The 19,688-nt window shown below is 39.4% G+C and overlaps 1 protein-coding gene across 1 annotated transcript; it reads right to left on the bottom strand.

Annotated features, from left to right (window-relative positions):
- Window positions 1–1,525: 1,525 nt before the first annotated feature.
- On the bottom strand, window positions 1,526–19,269 carry GOS11 (golgi snare 11). The gene is made up of 5 exons (XM_089152535.1): window positions 18,984–19,269; window positions 18,512–18,739; window positions 18,205–18,372; window positions 2,758–2,871; window positions 1,526–2,637 (listed from the first exon to the last, which is right to left on the bottom strand). Exons 1-5 carry the CDS (start codon window positions 19,020–19,022, stop codon window positions 2,524–2,526), a joined length of 663 nt encoding a protein of 220 aa, XP_089008661.1. The 5' UTR covers window positions 19,023–19,269; the 3' UTR covers window positions 1,526–2,523.
- Window positions 19,270–19,688: the final 419 nt, after the last annotated feature.

The raw sequence follows: 19,688 nt of genomic DNA, 5'->3' as shown, positions 1-19,688 counted from the left end.
TATTGTGTAAAAGACCAAAGGAACGTTTCTAAAGGCTCACATTTCTAATGTTTTTTATTTAATGTTTTTATTAAATAAAATAAAGAAACAGGGATAGATTGAGTATCTTACACTAATACCAAAAACAGAAGTACCTTACACTAATATCCTCTTCGTGTCTATCCCTACTTCTCTCGCATGATTTGTCAACATTTAATATAAGGTTTTCCTATTCCTCGCTTTCTTGGATTTTGAATTTCAATAGCATAACCATTTCAAGGCTGCTTTGGTAGATAGAAACGTTAAGAAATTCCCTGAAATGTGTTTTTATGTAACGTTTAGTCACCGTAAACACTTTATTTTTGGTTGGTTGAGAAAAAAAAAAATTTTAGACATGCCATGACCAATTTAATTGACTATTGACCATATCAAACATATGACTTTTTGCTGTTATAGAGAGAGAAATTGGGGTTGGGGGTAACTGGGATGTGGTCACCGACGGGGTCTGGTCGTCAATAGTAGAGAGCGGCTTTCAGTAGGGAGTACCTTGGAGCCACTCACCTGAAAATTTTCCCCTATTTCCTACTATTAATGGTAAAAATTTTGTTGAAGTTCGATGAGGATGATTTACTTGATAAGTAAAATCATTTAAGACTATGAGGAACTATTAATTTTTTATATAAATTAAATAGTTTATTTATATAGAAGATTCAATTTTGTTTTTTGATTTAATTTATTCAAAAATTCGTGATTATAGTTTAAATTATTTATTTAAATTTGATTAAATATCATTTATTTTAGAAAGTTATGAATGTCTTTGCATTGAGTTTGCTTACCGATCAACGCAATTATCTGGATCTTCACAATGGAGCTCACAAAGAGCAAAATATTCATCACCATATGGTCCAATCATAAGGAAGAAGACCACAATGGATGCAATCACTCAGAAGACACTTCTACCTAACAGCAATAGGAATACGACGTCCAGTAATGTTTTGCCAAAAAAACACCACAGATAAAAGTGGCTTACATATTGATAGTGACACGACAACAATAGAATACCACTCATTCACCAGATGGGTTACTAGGAATCCGGATCATCTCCCCGTCGGGGAGCATCTGTGCTCCCCATGGCTCCCTGACCACAAAAACCAGTGGGTTCCACTGATGGAAAAAAAAAGTTTTTTTATTTTTATTTTTTTCTAAAAAGTATTTTTTACCATGGGCCCCACTGATCTTTGTGATCAGGAAGTGTCGGAGTCGCTGATCCGGACTCGGTTACCAGTAAGTTCTTGAACAATATGAACCTCACCCATTTTGCTCGCCAGATCGAAGATGGTCTTTGGTTTTCCAAACACCAGTGGAATTTCTTCCAAATGCACCCAGATGGGAAGCCTAGAGAATTTATACGTATCTGTAATATTCCAACGTTCCAGTATTAATGGGTTCCATTAACAGACCAAAGGCTAGATGCCAAAACATTACGTATGGGTGAAATGAAAGACGAAATCATCATCTACAATGGGAACAATATCCACCTCATGCCGGCAATTCCAGGCATTAAGAAGGCCATTGTTCACTGCTTGACGACGGTAAGGATGAACTGGAATCACACATTTCAGATTCCTCAGCTTCATTGAAGGTCACTGTGTCATCAATGGCTTCAGTTGGTGAGTATACATGGTAATCTCTTCGAAAATCAGAATGAGTGGAATGTGGTTATGGGCGTGAAGGGGATGGGGATTTGTGGAATGGGGGGAGGGGGTGGCCAGACGACCAGTGCCGTAATCCTTCACATTACGCATCGAAGAAAATGGACGAAGAGTGTCATCATCAGCAATAACAATTCCTTTACCTTTGGAACAGAATGATTGTTAAAAATCTAGAGAAGCAAAGCGAAAATGCAAGGAACTGGTAGTGCATTGCAGATCCTTGAAGTGCTGAAAAGTGGAATAGAGGGAACATGCACGCTTGGGTGTAGCATCCAGTACAACATTGATTTTGGAATGTAGAATGCTCAATCCAAATGAAGTGTCAAGTCTTCTCATTCTTGTATTTCTTGATAATTCTTGCTTGGAAGTGCATGTTGAATGCTTTTCTAATCATTGATCAACTTTTGAGAAGATCAATCTAACAACCCAGCTAGTAGCTGTTCACACCATTCTCACTTTAGCTTCATTGAATATGTGTGGCCAACAGAAATGAAAAATAACAAATGGTTAACAACAAAGGGAAGTCCAACTCAACAAATTTCAAACCTGACCTGCTCAGCCTCCATGAGATGTCGATCAACATCTTTGGACAAGTCAGGTTTTACCTAATTTGCCACCTGTATTTGACAAGTCTGCTGAAACTTCATTGGCAATATTAGATGATTTAAGTAACAGACGGCTTACTTACAATATGTATAGAGAAAAGGAAGGTTGGAAACTACAAAAGAATCAAATGAAGCCACACCAGCTAATTCACAATGCTTTCCTACTTGGGCAACCACTAAGGATGACAAATAACATAGCCTTATTCCAACTACATGGGGTTGGCTTCCTACTTGGTCAACCAGTATACCAAAATAAGAAATGTGCAGACAGATGCAACAAGAGAAAGAATGATAGTATCCATGGACTTTTTCTTCTTTATTGATGAGAGTATGTGGTTCACCTGCATCAATAAGCCAAAAGCAAACATGTTATTCTTGGCGTTAAGGGAATAATCCATTGATCATTCCATCGTTTCAGCATTTTCAGATATGACTAATCTTGGGAAACCTAGTTCTCATACCGTTGGAAGACGACTGCTGAAATTGCTGATCTTGGAATTGATTCCTCCAAATGTTGAACGCTGAAAAACGAGAGTGCCAAGGGTAGCTTGTGCTTGAGAAAGCACATTATCCATCTGCAGCAAAACAAAACACTCCCAACTCCTTAGCTGGATATGATTATTATGAAGACAAACAGTAGTTTCTACAACAAACATACTAGTTTTCTAAGGGCGATACATGTGGAAGTAGAAACAATTCCAATAAATTCTAGGACTTCAAAAAAGGATCAATTGTTCAAGATTTAAAAAGAATGGCATTAATAGTAACACATAATGATACCATGTACATGCATATGAGAATAGTCTTGATAGATAATGGATCTGGAAGGGCATTTGGGCCAACATAAGTTTGTAGAGATGCTAGAGATTGCTAAAAATGAAAAGAAGTCATGCTTGCTCCCCCCCTACATCAATTACCAAACACACATGCAACTGGTCAAATCTAAAGCCTTGAACCATAAATGATTGCATAGAGAGTAAAAGAAGGGAAGTTATATTCTTAATGCCTCAGATGCACCATGCACAGAGATACTAAGGTGCAAGAAACCAAGCGTTAAACAACAGGATGACCATAACCATAGATGAATTACATACTTTTGTACATAGATTGAGAACTCATAGCAAGATCTTAGTAAAATCTTGTCTTTTGGGAATTCTAAGACAAGATGGCATACTAGTTAGTATCTCAAATATCTCAATATATAGGCGAGATCATGGAAACATACTTCAGCGAGACCTTAGAATTTTAGCATATTGTATGCTTCGCATCCAAACCTGGCTTAGTTTCCACCCAAAAAAAGTGCATCAGCTCGGTTCAACTAAGTTTTGACTGACCAAGTTGGGCTCTGTAACCAAGTTCTTGAACTATGCTTTTGTAACAGTTAAGGGGGGAAAAAAAAAAGAAGAAGAAATATATATATATATATATATATATATATATATATATAAAAGGTCCTATATAGCTATGACCGTCTGATCTGGTTATCACTCATAGATCTTGGTGGAAACCACAGGGTGTTCGATGCTTGTCCCATTAAATGTTGACACATGCTATACATGCACCACAGAAACAGGTACGGAGAACAAGATGAGCAGCAAAAGAAAACATAAACCTATTCAACAAGAACCCAATACCTGTGGTGACCACATTTGCAAATCTGCATTTTTGCTTCGAAAAATTTCCAACCTACTACAGTTCCATTGGAAACAAGTATCTGGAATTATCAACCTGACCATATAGGGGATTTTTATTGCAGCAGGGCTGCAGGCAGCAGCCGAGGGTTGAGATTTCGCCACGTATACTAGAAACGATCCAACGGTGGTAAGAGAAAATGTGTGGATATATTTGTAAATACTTCTTTTTTTATTTTTTTACATTCAAAGGCTTACAACTCATACAATTTACAAAATGAAAGCCCTCATTTCTGGCAATTGCAATGGAAACTACTGGGCTTCAACACGTTGAGCACTGAAACTAGGGAATACCTCCTCCTTCTCCTATCACCCATCTCGATCTCTTTAAATGTTAGTCTCACAGGCACGCGCGCACAGACACACTCATGATTTTCTAGCTAGATAAAACTTTTGTATGGCTTTGTCTGTTGGCTCTGGTTTCCAATTGCACCAGAGCTCTCTCCAATTTATACTAGCAGAGCGGCAGGAGAAACCCACCTTCCCACCAACTACATCACAGTGGAGTGGAGACAATATTCTTGAGATTCCTCACTGTTCGGATCGAGTTGAATGGTCTGGATTCTTCATGGAATGACTTATGGTCTGCTGAATATCAATTGTGTTCGGACACCAAGAGAGAGGGGGGGGGGGTTCTGGTTGCAACAAACGAGGGCGTTAACTGAGATACAGTTTTTAGGGGCAGTAGAAGCAGAAACCAGAGCAGTGCGGAGGAAGAAGACAAAAACCAGTAGGGCTTCTTCGTTCGATCTGAGTCTTAAGAAGGTTGTTTGAGGTTTTGGGTAATAATGGGGCACCGTCAATCCCAGCGACGTCGAGGAAGACAGTTTAGACTTTGAAGGAGATTGTTGACTACCCTGAACATGAGATCTATGCTATCCTTAAAGAAGGTAAAATGGACCCGAACGAGGCCGTTCAGAGTAGGGGGTTGAGTCGGGTAGAGCCAGGGGTTTCATTTGTAAATTTAAAAGCATTAAATCTTTAAATGTAAAAAAAAACTTGTATTTACATGAATAACCCCCCCCCCCCCATCTTCTATCACAACCCTTGGATCTATTCTTGTATACATGGTGAAACTCTGACCCTTGGCTGCAGTCTGCAGCAGCTGCTGCAAATAAAAATCCCCATCTAAGAGAAACTAAACAATACAATCCCCATGGGCATCGGTTGCTATGCAATATAGAGAGTATGGGAAAACAATCCAAGTTTACAAACAAAAACTCCAATTGTCTTTCCCAGCTAACTGACTAGAAGTTGATATCATGCACATCCATCAGACAACTATCTCTTCTGATGTCGAAGTCATGTGCTTCAACCATGACCTAGTAACACCATCAAAAATAGGCAAAACCTTTTAGCCCCACCATTCCATATTTCCATCTTTAATTGGAATAAATAGAAAACCATAAGCAAACAATCTCCAAAATTGTTTGTGTTTGTTGTGCTGTCAATTGTATTCTCTATTGCTGTCTCTCTTTTACATTCTCTCCACCCCTCTCCTCTCAGGTAAGTCTATTTTTACCTGCTCAAACCTGCTGGGGAAGGCAAGGTGAGATCCTGGGGTCTTTGGCACTAATCCTCGGAATGATTCTGCAGCAGCTACTAATTGGTAGCAGTACATGGTCATTATGAATCAATCCTGCAAACCAAATTGCTTCAAAACCACCAACAGACACTAGCTTCGGTCACTGAATTATATTAATATTATTGACTAGAGTTTTATGTGGGCGAGTGTAGCCCCCTGTGGACACATGGGGGGAAAGTAGGAGTAAATGCTGAGGCATCAACTGGTCAGTCACTGCCACCATTCGTGGACTGGGGGGTTGTCATCCTCCCCTCCCTTTTTCTTTCTGTGTCTGGGCAGAGGGCACACACTAGGCCACAACTTTTTTCCTAATATTATTATGCTTGATCTTTTGTATTCTGGTTGAATCAATTCAATAGCCCTATGGGTTAGGAATCCCTGCCTTCATGTAGATTGGATAACTGTTGAGAAAGATACTGAACTTGAAAAAAGTTTGAGTTCTCCAGTCGTTGTCCAAGCCATGAGAAAGAAGCAGCCAAGAATTCCCTTCTTCCTATTGGCAACTGATAGGAACCCTCCTATCTGGATTACACACTGACGATTACACCAAGAAAATAAAGAGATCAACCTGGTTTTGATGGTGCCAGTCACCCCCTTAGGCAACATTGCTGCCCCTCAGCCAAAGGCTGCCCCAAAGACGCTCATAAAACAACCATGCCTCTCCTCACACATTCCCCCTTTTTTATCCCCCATCAAGTGATGTCGGTTATCTTAACACCTTCCCCCCCCCCCCTTTTCACATGTCCTGTTCCCAGGGGCCTATCAGCTACTACAAGCAATTTTACAGTATTAAAACCCCTAAACTTCAAACTTCCTTCTACTTCAATTTGTTTAACATAGTCCATTCTTTTAAGGTTTTAACTCCAGAGATATGCACCTAACCCAAGACCACATCATATATCTTCTTCTACCTTTTTTTATTTCTTTCACTATTTTCTTCTTAATGTGTGTTTTTGCATGCGTTTTAAATGTCAGCTTTCCGGTGCATTGATCATTCAATCCCTACCCTGGGAGGGTTGATCAACATGTTTGATGACCCTTCCTGAACTTGAGTTCAAGAACCTGCTGGACCGGGAAATTTTTACTTTTTACCACCAAATCAGATTGCAGGGAAGTTTCATGGGTTAACCGTGATCTGTTAGGGCTATTATTTCACATCTCTTAAAGGGGTAAAACTTCATGTTTCTACTCCTATATCCTCTGCTTATTTGGACACCTCTTGATTGGGTCAGAGCAACCGGCATGCCACTTCTCTACCTTCTGTCAAGAAGTAGAAGGTGCATGTCTCTTCTATTCTCTAAATTGTTTATAGTATTTACAGAATTGCAAGCACTTTTTGTAATTGGGTTTTATTTGTTTTAGTGAGCCCATAGTGACCCAGCTACGTTCATCACACACTGGATACAAAATCAGTCAAGGATAGCCTCTGCAATCCACTCTAGATGAATGAATGAAGTTGAAAGCTTTCCGGAACAATCTGAATCACATCAGATTTACCAGTTCTAAACTTTCAGCACCTCTTTTATCCATAATTTCCAGTAGCTTGAAATTCTCTACAGCAAATTGACTCTCCTATTAAGCCTATAACAGCATGGGATTTTGGCAGCAAAAAGGATCTTCTCAGTGTATGGGATTAGCCACCATCTTAATGTGGTGATCTATGGCAGGTTCTTACCAATGACCATACAAAGATCGAAGAGACTGTAGTAGAAGAGCTTAACCAGCAATCCAAATTTTGATGACGAAATTTCTTTCTTTATTTTTATTTTTTTGGGGCAATCCAAATTTTGATGACGAAATTTCTTTATTTATTTATTTTTTTATTTTTTTTTTGGGGGGGGGTGGTTTGAAATGTGATACCAGCCCCCCAAAATCCCCATATAATTTGAACTTTGATTTTTAGTTAAGGAACCAGGTCGAACCAGTGAATCTTAAGTCGACATCACTGAATTGGCAAGTGAACCACCAGATACCCTGGATGAGAAGGTCATTCCAAAAAGGTACAATTTGATTACTGAAAACTCAGATTTCGATTTTAATTATATTAAATAAAAATAATAATAATAATAATAGAATAGTGATTCCGGGCATGATACCAACAATGACACCCCGGCTCAAATCATAGAAAGTATTAGGAGCTTGAACTGCCCCAGAACAAGATGATTACGCAAAAGCATAATAAAGATAACCCCCAAATTCATAACCCAATAGCAAGGAATCACTATTCTATTATTTTTAATTTAATATAAGAAAATCAAATCCAAGTTTTAAGTAATCAAATTGTACCTTTTGGAATGACCTTCCCATCCAGGATATTTGGTGGTACACTCGCCAATTCGGTTATGTTGACTAAAGGTTCACCGGTTTGAACTAGTTTGTTAACTAAAAATCAAAAGTTCAAATTAGATCAAGATTTTGGAGGTGCAAGTGTTACATCCCCCCCCCCCCTTCCCAAAAAAAAAAAAAAAAAAAAAGAAACTTCGTAATCGAAATTTAACAAACCTAATGACTCAAAGAGATTTGGATATTGTTCTCTTATTTTTGCTTCATCTTTCCAAGATGCTTCCTTGTCGGAATGGTTACTCCATTGCACTTTTACGTAAGAAATTGTACAGTTCCGGACTTGATGGATCTTTCGAGCTAATATCTGAGTTGACATCTCACGATAGGTTAAGTGATGCAGAATTGGCAGCAGATACAAAAGAGAGAAAAGCCCAAAGCTCAAGCCCATTAAAGCCTAAGGACATGACCCAAAACAGCCCATGGCTTGCATGGGCTAGGACTATTGGAGTGGGTTAAAATGAGCCCATGGTTTCATGGGCTTGGATCACTTTAGTGGAAAGAATATCAGCTCACTATTTTGAACTAAGCTCAAGTCTAGCTTTGAAAAGTCAACAAAAGGAGCTAGTAGGTGGTGTTGGTTAGTGGTGGGGTATAGTAGGTGGATATTTCCATTATTGTTTTGACTAGTGGTGTTGGGTAGTAGTTGGATGTTTCCAATGTTGTTTTGACTAGTGGTGTTGGGTAGTAGTTGGATGTTTCCATTAATGTTTGTAGTAGGTTGTGATAGCTAGTGGTTGGATGTTACCATTAATGTTTTTGTCTCTTTAGAATGCTATATAAAGAGACTTATGTAAGTGGTGAAAAAACAACTTGTGAAATGAAATCAAATTGCTTGCTAGCATTCCTCCCCTTGGAGAACCCTTGTGTTTGATCAAGGTAGATTGGTGTTCGATCCAATCGATCCACCTTGCGGTGAGAAGCCCGGGTGTTAAGACTCCTTGTGTTTGATCAAGGAAGGTTGGTGTTTGATCCAATCGATCCACCTTGCAGTGAGAAGCCCGGTGTTACATGTTACTTTGTTGTCCTTATTGTTCTCTTAATTCTCTTATATTGTTCCATCCATTCTTCTTTATAGCATTTTGAAAACCTAGTTAGTCCTTGTTCTTAAACCAATATCCTTGTTCTAGCACTTCGGTTTTCAGCCTTCCATTATATCTGAATTTTATCTATCTTAAGTCTATCAACTCTGAAGTTGATTCCCTGTGAAAGGTCCTATTTGGCTACTGTTTTGATTATTCAAATACAGTATTACATTATTTGGTATCAGAGCCATGACAGGGAGTAAAACTTCTGGATTGGATACTGACCTTATGGCACAAATGATGGGGATGTTGCAACAATTGAGCAACCAACTCACTGCAAGTCACAAGCAGGAGGAAGAGAGGCGCTCAGCAATGGAGGCTAAAGTTGTTACCTCTACTCATGCTCCACACCCTCCACCCATCAAAGAGTTACCTAAATTCAATGAGCATGTTGGTGATTCTCAAAAGGTAAAGCTTGAACACTAGGAGTTCATTCACACTAGCCATGACACAGGGCTGGTATTGGTTCCTGTTACAAGAGAAGTTACCCCTTAACCTAAGGTGACATTCCCTCCACTTATCAAACAGTTTGCCTTCGATTGCCTTAAGGTGGTTCATGATGAGTTGCCTAATGAGCTACCTCTTATGCACGATATTTTGCATGCCACTGATTTGGTATCGGGTGTGGTGTTACCAAACCTTCCAACCTATCACCTCAGCCTAGCAGAGCACAATGACTTCAAACGACAGGTGGATGAGTTGCCACATAAAGGAGTCATTCAAGAGAGCTTAAGTCCATGTGTTGTACCATCATTACTCACTCCAAAGAAGGATAGCTCATGGCGACACCACTATGATGAGACACTTAACAAATGTTGATGCTGCCCCAACTCAAGCCACCAATCACTAACATCATTGAAGAGGTTTTGGATGACTCTTACAAAACCACTCGTTGTGGCACTGGATACCATGCTTTCCTCGTCAAATGGAAGAATCGTCCACGACATGAGAGCACTTGGATTCATGCTGGCAACTTCGAGAAACTCGATCCCGATTGGTGTGAGCGTTACATATCATTCATCCATTTGTCGGAGACGAATGTTTTCAAGTCGGGGAGAGTTGTGCAGAATTGGCAGCAGATACAAAAGAGAGAAAAGCCCAAAGCTCAAGCCCATTAAAAGCCTAAGGACATGACCCAAAACAGCCTATGGCTTGCATGGGCTAGGACTATTGGAGTGGGTTAAAATGAGCCCATGGTTTCATGGGCTTGGATCACTTTAGTGGAAGAAGAATATCAGCCCACTATTTTGAACTAAGCCCAAGTCTAGCTTTGAAAAATCAACAAAAGGAGCTAATAGGTGATGTTGGTTAGTGGTGGGGTATAGTAGGTGGATATTTCCATTATTGTTTGTAGTAGGTTGTGATAGCTAGTGGTTGGATGTTACCATTAATGTTTTTGTCTCTTTAGAATGCTATATAAAGAGACTTATGTAAGTGGTGAAAAAACAACTTGTGAAATGAAATCAAATTGCTTGCTAGCATTCCTCCCCTTGGAGAACCCTTGTGTTTGATCAAGGTAGATTGGTGTTCGATCCAATCGATCCACCTTGCGGTGAGAAGCCCGGGTGTTAAGACTCCTTGTGTTTGATCAAGGAAGATTGGTGTTTGATCCAATCGATCCACCTTGCGGTGAGAAGCCCCGGTGTTACATGTTACTTTGTTGTCCTTATTGTTCTCTTAATTCTCTTATATTGTTCCATCCATTCTTCTTTATAGCATACTGCTGTTTTGAAAACCTAGTTAGTCCTTGTTCTTAAACCAATATCCTTGTTCTAGCACTTCGGTTTTCAGCCTTCCATTATATCTGAATTTTATCTATCTTAAGTCTATCAACTCTGAAGTTGATTCCCTGTGAAAGGTCCTATTTGGCTACTGTTTTGATTATTCAAATACAGTATTACATTATTAAGTTACGGCTAGTTCAGGTGCTTCTTCTGTTAAAGCATGTATCGGATCGGAAACATACTTTCGAAGCATCGACACATGGAAGACGTCATGGATTGACACTAAGGATAGACGTAATGCTAGCTTGTAAGCTATTGGTCTAACTTTAGCAAGTATCTCATACGGTCCAATATATCACAGGCTTAGTTTACCTTTCTTCCCGAATCTCATTATCCCGTTGATAGGCAAAATCCTGAGGAATACTTCATCTCCTTATTCAAATCCCGAATCTCATTTCTCCGATTATAGGCATAACTTTTCTGCTTAGATTGAGCTGCCTTAATGCTTTCTCTGATCATATCCACTTCTTCACAAGTTTCATGTATAAGCTTTGGCCCGAGTATTTTTCTCCCACCCACCTCATCGCAACACAATAGTGTTCTACACTCCCATATAGTGCTTCAAATGGTGCCATACTAATAGTACTTCGGTAACTATTATTATAAGCAAGCCCAAATAGTGATGTATGCTCATCCTAGATACCTTTCATACCAATGGCACAAGCTCTAAGCATTCCTCCATTATTTGGATGGTCCTGTCTATCCATCTATCTGCGGGTGAAAGGCTTAAATCGAGCTCTATCGAGCTTTGTTGCCATTGTCCTTCGAAAACTTTCCCAGAATTGAGAGGTAAATCTGGGTCTCTATATAATATGATACAATATTGATCGGAATACCATGGTAACAAACTAAGTTATCAACGTATAGTTGGGCCAATTTATCTATCGTAAAGGTCAGCTTGATGGGTATAAAATGAGCAATCTTAGTTAATCTATCCACTATTACCCAAATTGCATGCATTGCTCGGGATGTACAAGGTAATCCAATAACAAGTAGGTTGTAAACCTTCTGGGCCAAACATTGGCTTGGCCTATTAATCCTTTTTAGAGCCCAGCTGCAAGCCACTCTTTCATAAGCCAAATCCAGCATCCTCAATGGTTGGGCTTCAATTGGGCCCTCTAAAGCCCATTGCATTGTTTTATTACATTGGAGTAAGTGCTCCTACAAGCCCAGGGGTCTAATAAATCTGACCCACACTTAGACCTGAATCGCTGCTCCATCCCAGACCCAATCCTGGAACATTTCTTCCCCAAGGGACATAGAAATGATTGAAACCCTACCTCTTTCCCCACATCTCAATGCCAAATCTGGAATAATAGATTCCAACTCTCTCAAATGTTGCCATTGATATAAATGTAATCTACTCCTATAGATCATGGCACAAAGACTCATGAACTCACGCATTAACAGCTCCCTCATCGTCGAAAAGCCTACCTCCACCTTGCAGGTCCTTCTGTCGTCACCACCTTCTTCCACGGCAGTTTTGCCAGTGGTTGTGACGCCCTGTCAATTTCCACTCTCCACCACTGATGCATTTTCCCTTGAAAATGAACTAAGTTTCAGTTTCCAAGTTCACCAATCACACAAGACTGACGATGACCATTCTTTTTCTATGCCCGATACCCGATGGTCATTCTCTTTAATCCCTTCTTCTCTTCATATTATCTCTTCCTCTCTTGTTCTGGCATCTCTTCATAAACATTCTCCTCCTTCACAAGCTTTTTTTATATCTCCTATTGAACTAGGAATTTCTTAGCGCCCCCACTTCACTATTCTCACCTTCCACCTCTAGGTTTCGCAATCCCTTAGTTTTTAATGGCAATTGTTGCTTCACGACAACAAGCTCCCAGTGCTCCAAGTACCCGCTTGCTTGTGGTCTTCCCTGAACCTAAATCCATTTTTAGGGCTTCCTTGAAGCACAACTCCGACCAATTCTTCCGATAAACCCATGCTAATGCCTTTCCTTCCAAATGTTGGAGCACCACCCCCAACCTATGCTCATCCTCAATCTGGTGTTCCCAATAGAAGAGCATAACTTCAAGAAGCCATCTCTGCACATCCCCTTCGCAGGAAAACATGCATAATCTAATCTCCATCTTCTTTCTGTTGGATTGAAACGTGCTCGAATACCAGTTGACAAGAAACCGCAAATCAAATATGAAAATTAACATCAAAACAAAGAAACTAACAAAGATAATCCTGTAATAATGGTGCCAGTCACCTCCAGAGCATACAATGCTGCCCCTCAGCCAAAGGCTGCCCAAAAAACCGCTTATAAATATTCCATGACCTTCCCTCACTCCTTTCCCCATATTTATAAGCCACCAACCAACAGTTGGTTCCCTTTCTCTCCTCCACATGAAATGAACAGTTACCAAGGAAGAAGCCTGCGGCTGCTAGGTGTTTTCTGATTTTGCTGAAGTTCTTTAACCTCTATTCCCTCATAACAAGTACACACCCCATCCCTGCCCCTACCCTTCTCCTCTCTTCTTCCCTTTCTTTTCCCCCTCCCCTAGCCTGCAGCATCTCTTCATCCCTTCCCCTAACCCTAGTTCTTCTAGTTCCCCATCTCCCATCACAGCCCTAGAACAACAACCCTCTTTCCTCCCCAACCCCACCCCTATCGCACCTTCCCCTTTCCCCTCTTTTCTCTTTCTTGCAGCAGCCAAACTTTTCCCCAATTCCTAAACCCTAGGCTTCCCATTCCCTCTCCCACACCCCAAACCCCTTTGGCCCAGTCACCCCCTCCCTTTTTCCTAACTTTTGATCCCCATTTGCATCCCTAGTTTCTTCTCAAAACCATAAATTTCTGCACTTTTCTTCCCAAAACCCTTGTAACCCTAACCTTCTATCACCTAGATCTCTCAAACCCTTCAGCTAAATCCTATTTCCTTTTGGGCTCATCCTCCCCTATCCCTCTTCTACCTTCGATCTTAACCCTAAGCCTAGCCACCCCCTAAAAACACTTAACTTGGAAAGCCCTAATTTCTGGATTCCCAGATCCTAGGAAATTGAACCTGAATTTTAAATAACCCAATTCAGATATAGACCTCCATAAATCGTAGCTCCTAAACCCCGACCAAATCTTGTTTACCCTATTACCAAATCCTAGATCTTTCAAAAAAGCCCCTACACCATAACCATAGGGTTTAGAACCCTAATTTACTGCTGAATTCAACTTAACTGATCCTAAAGACAGGCACTCAATTTGAAGTTACATCTCCTTTGGTCTTGACCAAGGTTTAAAGTATCGCGTATCCGTAATGTATCATTTGAGTGATATTAAAAGACGTTTCATTGTGTATCGTATTGTATTGTAGATACATATCGACAAGCGTAAAATAGGATGGAAATTATCAAAATACATATGGAAATGGTTTAGTTTGAGCGAAAAACAGTAGATATAGGTAATAATAGTCATTTTATCATGCATAAACAGTCAAAATGTAACAGGGGAACTGGAGATACTAGTGAATTCCATAAAAACAGGCTGATTATACTTGTACCAAAAGTTTGAATCTATGCAACTCAATGAGTAGTAGTTGTTCACTAAATTGAAACACAAGAGAAAGCATAATGTCACTCTAAGAACTCTCAAAATACCAAATACATTTCCAGATCTTCACGGTCACCTCATCCAAACCAAGGTCCAAATAAATATCACCAAGTTGGTGTGTGAATTCGATTCAGCTAAAAGTCTTCACCTAGGCACCTAGCTATGAGAGCTCACTAGAATGTCAAATTTTAAGCAAGTGTGTTTTTCTTGGACAAAGAAGAGATCAATATTTTTGTTCACAAATACAGCCAAACTGTAACATGAGCCCCTAATCCTGTAGCCACAGAACAGATCTGTACCCTTTCATTATAAGTATGAGAAGTGACAAAACAGACAACCTTTGTAGCAACACAGACAGACAAAAGGGTCATTTAGACATGGGTTTTCTTTGTCAAGGGAAAGAGAAAGGGGAGAGAGAGAGAGAGAGAGAGAGAGAGAGAGAGAGAGAGAGAAGGAAAAAAGAAGAAGAAGAAACCCATGAATTGCCAGGTAAGTCATTAGAGAATAGAACAGCAGATTAAAGAGGGGAAGTGGCCATTTTAGATAAGGGTTTTCTCTATCAAAGTGAATAGAAAGAAAGAAAAAACCCGTGAATTGACAGAATAGAACAACAGGTTAAACAGGGAAACTCGTCGCCTGAAGTACAGAGTTGACAAAGGCAAGAACATTTCTCTGCATTTTGATGGTCACAACCTATTGATGAGGAAGATGTGAGGCATCATCGTCATCTGTGAGCACTGAATCCATCTTCCTGTATCTGTTTTTGGCTCCCCAAAGAAGGTTAGAGAAGCCACCTCCATTCCCATTTTCTTGCAGTCAAACGATTCCATTGAACCCAAAGAAGATGAAAAGAAAAGGACACAGAAAGAGATAAACACACAGGAACCCAGTTTTGTTTTTGTTTTGTGTTTGAGAGTAATTCAGCTCCTGAATTTAATCTAAGAATAAAATCTCAGGAGTCTTGAAGCAAGGTTTCACTTGTAGCTAGTTCAGCCTCTGTAAATGACTTCCTTTACTTTTTTTTAAGCTGAATCGATACGTACCGATGGTATCGATATGTACCGGTTCGTATGTATCAATCCGTATCAGTTCGATACTCATCGGTACATTTGATACTACTGATAGTTATCGATAAATTTAAATTAAAAAAAAAAAAGCGTGTCAGTGGATCAGTACATATTGTCCGATACATTGAAATACATGAAAAACAAGACAGAAAAAAATATATAGAGACATATTGGGCTGATACATAACGGTCAATACAAAACGACACACGATATTTTAAACCTTGGTCTTGACTGCAGTCTTCTAGATGATAGTCAAGGACAACATATCCAGCAGATCATCTAATCAAGAGATCAGAAATCTGTATTTGACAGTATTAATCACTTGACTATTAATGCACATATCCCATTCTTTCTTAGTAAACAGGTTGGTTTAGTGCAGGAGCTCTTAGTATCTCAAGCAAATCCCTTTTTCAGAAACTTCCAATTGCCTTTCGACTTGGCATGCTCTATCAGCTGAAGTGATAAATGGACCAATTAGGTAATACTGATCCGGGCACAATGTTAATGGCATATTGGCTGTCTCTCACATTGGTGGCAGCTCATCTAAAAGTCCTCGTGTACTAAGTCTAGAGGATGTTACTATGTTGATTGAAGGATACGATTGACACAGTGCTAATAGCTTGGTTCCACTAGACTTGTTTCTTTGTGTCTTACCACTGGTTTTTATGTTGTGTGTGCCTTTAACAGAAACACTATTTTTCTTTCCTCTAAGCAACACATCACCGTCATAAATCTATGGGTCTTGAGGTCTTCCAAGTAGAACATAAGTCAGATGAAGGAGGAACCATGGAAGTCAATGCATGTGATGAGGACATCAGTGAACAGTTCTGAGTTTACCGGCGACACCGACGTAGAGATCATCCCACGACAGCATCTATGTGGATGGATGATGAGTTCGGAGGTTATCGGATTGCTAGGATCCTATGGTTTGATGAGAAACATTGCTCATAGGCAGTTTGTAATTTTATTTTCCTTAGTCTTAGTGGGTTGGGTAGTAGTTTACTATTGAAATGTTTTAATTTCATGTTTGAGTCTTTATGGGCTGGGACTAGACTCTATTTTGGCCCAATTTTGAATTATTTTGGGTTTGGGTTATATTTACAACTTAAATTGGGGTTATTTTGGGAATTAAACATGTGGGGTTGTGAGGGATCAATTTTTTTTATTTAAACCTTGTATGAAATTCGTTTTTAGCAATCAATGAATAAAGAAAAGAATTAGAAAAGAAGTTCTCTCTCTCTCTCTCTCTCTCCTCCCTCCCTCTCCTGACGGAACTAGCTCTTCCCCCTCTCTCTAGGTAATCTCTCTCTCCTCCTTTCACCCTTGTTTCCCACTAGAAAGAATTACCTTGCTCTCCTCTACAAAGATCTACTCTCTTTTTTCTCAAAAAAAATTTAGTTTATTTCCTGGAAATCTTCTTCTTCTTCCCCAAACCCCACAGTTGTTCTGTTTTTTTTTGCAAAAAAAATCTTTGTTTCTTTTTTTTCTTTTTTCTTCCCTCTTTCCCTTATACGGCAGTCTAGTTTTCTTTTGTTAATCTCCCTTCCCGTCTCTTTGTTTTTTTTTTTCTCTCCCTCTCTCTTATCACCTACTCTCTTTCCTAGGATACACCATTACTTCAAAATATATTTTTCTCCTTTCCTAGGATTCACCACTACCTCAAAATATTTTTTCTTTCTCTTATTTCTGTTCCTAAATGCTTTCTAACCCCTGTTTTACAGCCAGGATCAGCAAGTAACATTATCTCTCCCTAAATATTTCTCATTTATTCTTTGGCAGTAGTTTTGTTTAAAACAAAAACTTTCTAAGACTCCATTAACATTGTTAATTGTTGAATTCCTTGTTAGAAATCAGATATTGATTAGGACAGCTCTATTTTCTTTAAGTTTCTTAATACCCTTGCATTCAATTTAATGTTATAGTGCCAAGATCCCCATCCCCTTGTTTCCCTATTGATTCTTGTTTAGTTGTGCTTACCAGTAGGACTTATTATGTTTATTTCTCTAATTTAGCTGTCTTACATGCATGATTAATCAGAATTCAAGTGCTGCAAATTCCTTTCTTTACTATCTGTCAAGAATAGGTGTCTAATTCTAAGAGTCTAGTAGCCCACTTTGTAGGTCCCCTAGTTTCTAGGGTTTCTCCTACATCAGCATGCCTCTCCAACTCTAGGTCAGCTAGCTGGCTATTCGACTGTAGAAAACAAAATGGCACCGCCAATCTTTACCTTTTGATTCAGGGATCAAAATGCAGTTCTGAAGCAATGAGCAGGAATTGTTTTTCATATAAAATATTTTAAGTTGGTAGTTAAGCAAACAATTAATTTTTTTTCTTATAAAACTTTGACTTAAATCACCAGTCTCAAGATGGCCCAGCCTCAGAGAACTGATAGCATCTACTTTGGGCTTATCCAATTAAGAACTAGAGCGGAAGACAAAGCCAACAACAGAAACAACAAAACCCAACAGGATATCCTATTGATACAATATTTGAATCATAGCTTAACAAGCCAAGACAGTTAAAACACCCCCCCCCCCCACCGACCCCCCCCCCCCCCATCCCAAAAAATAAAAAAAGAAGAAGAAAGAAAACTTTGAACATACAAATAAGAAGTTTTTATCATTGTGCAGTTAATAAATAGAAAAGCCTATCAGAAGTCAAGTGCAAGATCCATCAGTTGATAACTCCTATTGGACCAAACGCTACTTCACTTATATGATCTATGTAGAATTTTTTCAATTAAACAAAATACCACGAATAGAAGTCCAGCATATAGAATAACGTAATAGCATTCTATTACCTGTCCTGTATTCCTGCTGATAGCTGCATGCTCTTTAAGGAGAGCTTGCTCCCCAGAGCCACCGCCATCCTCCAGATCTAGTCTGCTTCTGTCAAATTCACGGAAATCCTCAAGAAGTGAAGCATGCTCCCTTTTGGATTTAAGGCTAGTTCGGAGCCGATAAAACTCCTGCACTTCAATCATGTTGAACATAGAATTAGTGTTTCACCATTGCAATCTGTCTGAAAACCTTTATCATGATCACATAATAAAAATGCCGAGCTTCGGCTTTAAAAAATTGCCACTTGCGGAAAAATAAGAATAACACCTGAGTAAGATCCTGCAGAATTTCTTGGTGCCGTGTCAGAGTATGGGAAACCATTTCAGAGCCCCCTGTTGATACCCAATCTCGCATCTGTGAATTTACTTGCTGAAGCTGTTTAAGCAATCGTTCGATCCCGGATTCCAGATCGTTGTCCGTATCATCAGCTTTTGTAGAAACCAACCTACGATATGAACTCAGCTGCTCATCCAATTGTGCTTCAAGTTTCCTTGCCTGATAGATCAAGGTTCAAGAAATTGCAATAAACTTGTGAGATAACCAGATCAGGATTCTCAAACAAAGAACAAGAAGAATTCAAAATAGAAATGAAAAAAACAAAAATCCCCTCAAAATCAGACACTACAGATGAGACCAATTACCAATTGAGGTAAATATCAAAAACCCATAACCCTAAAATGCGAGACGAAGCAATTGAAAACAGAATCAACTGGGGAACTGCGGGGATCTGGATGGATACCTGTTTACGCAGGGCGTCCCATGAGGTCTGCGACTCCATGGTTCGCTACTGCTTCTGCTTCTACTTGACTGTTTCTGATGAATCTGAACCCTCTCCTCTATCTTCTCTTGTTTTCTTCGTCTGCTCGAGCCGGCGAAGGTCGCGTGGTTTCAGCTTTCAACGGTACTCCTGCCTGGTTTTGGTCGAGACTCGGAACAATTGCTTTGACGTTAGATATTCTCAACAACCGTCAGGTGCTCAAGATTAACCGCAAAAAGATATCCTTTGAATTAGAAAATTTTGGTTATACAATTACCAAAAGAGATCTCGATAATGTACGTGATACGTCCAAAATTTTGTCGGTTTAGTGTCTTATATAATTGTGGGTGCACCCTGAAGAAACATGCTATTAATATAACGCCTCCATGCCAAAGGTGGTATGTTAAAGCGGTTAAAGATCCAACTTCCTTAGGGGAGGTCTTGGATTTGCACCCACTCGACGCATTAATATAAAACTACCCCCTGAGGAATTAAATCATGGTAACCCCAAACTGGCTTGGATGAACCTCAGTTTCAAAAAAAAAACCACAATCATAAATCATAAAGAATATATACAAAAGCAAAGAGTAGAAGAGACAGAGACATATATCTAAAAAGTTTTCTTTTCTAATTTGAGAATGTTTTCCTACCTAAGGTGAGATCCAATATGATATGGTAATGTTATGC

Source organism: Hakea prostrata, chromosome 4 (assembly GCF_041222555.1).
Source record: "Hakea prostrata isolate BN-2017 chromosome 4, UWA_Hpros_2, whole genome shotgun sequence".
In the NCBI taxonomy this organism is placed as follows: Eukaryota; Viridiplantae; Streptophyta; class Magnoliopsida; order Proteales; family Proteaceae; genus Hakea; species Hakea prostrata.
Note: the sequence above shows the minus strand (reverse complement) of the source record. Positions and strands in the feature narration are given on the sequence as shown.

What these genes read in the sequence shown, in the direction of transcription:
- GOS11 (XM_089152535.1), bottom strand. Translation starts at nt 19,022, where the DNA reads ATGGAGTCGCAGACCTCATGGGACGCCCTGCGTAAACAG. An exon ending in TTCTGCAGGATCTTACTCAG is followed by an intron (nt 18,373 to 18,511) that starts GTGTTATTCTTA and finishes ATTGAAGTGCAG; the next exon opens with GAGTTTTATCGGCTCCGAAC. An exon ending in TCAGCAGTCGTCTTCCAACG is followed by an intron (nt 2,638 to 2,757) that starts GTATGAGAACTA and finishes TTATTGATGCAG; the next exon opens with GTGAACCACATACTCTCATC.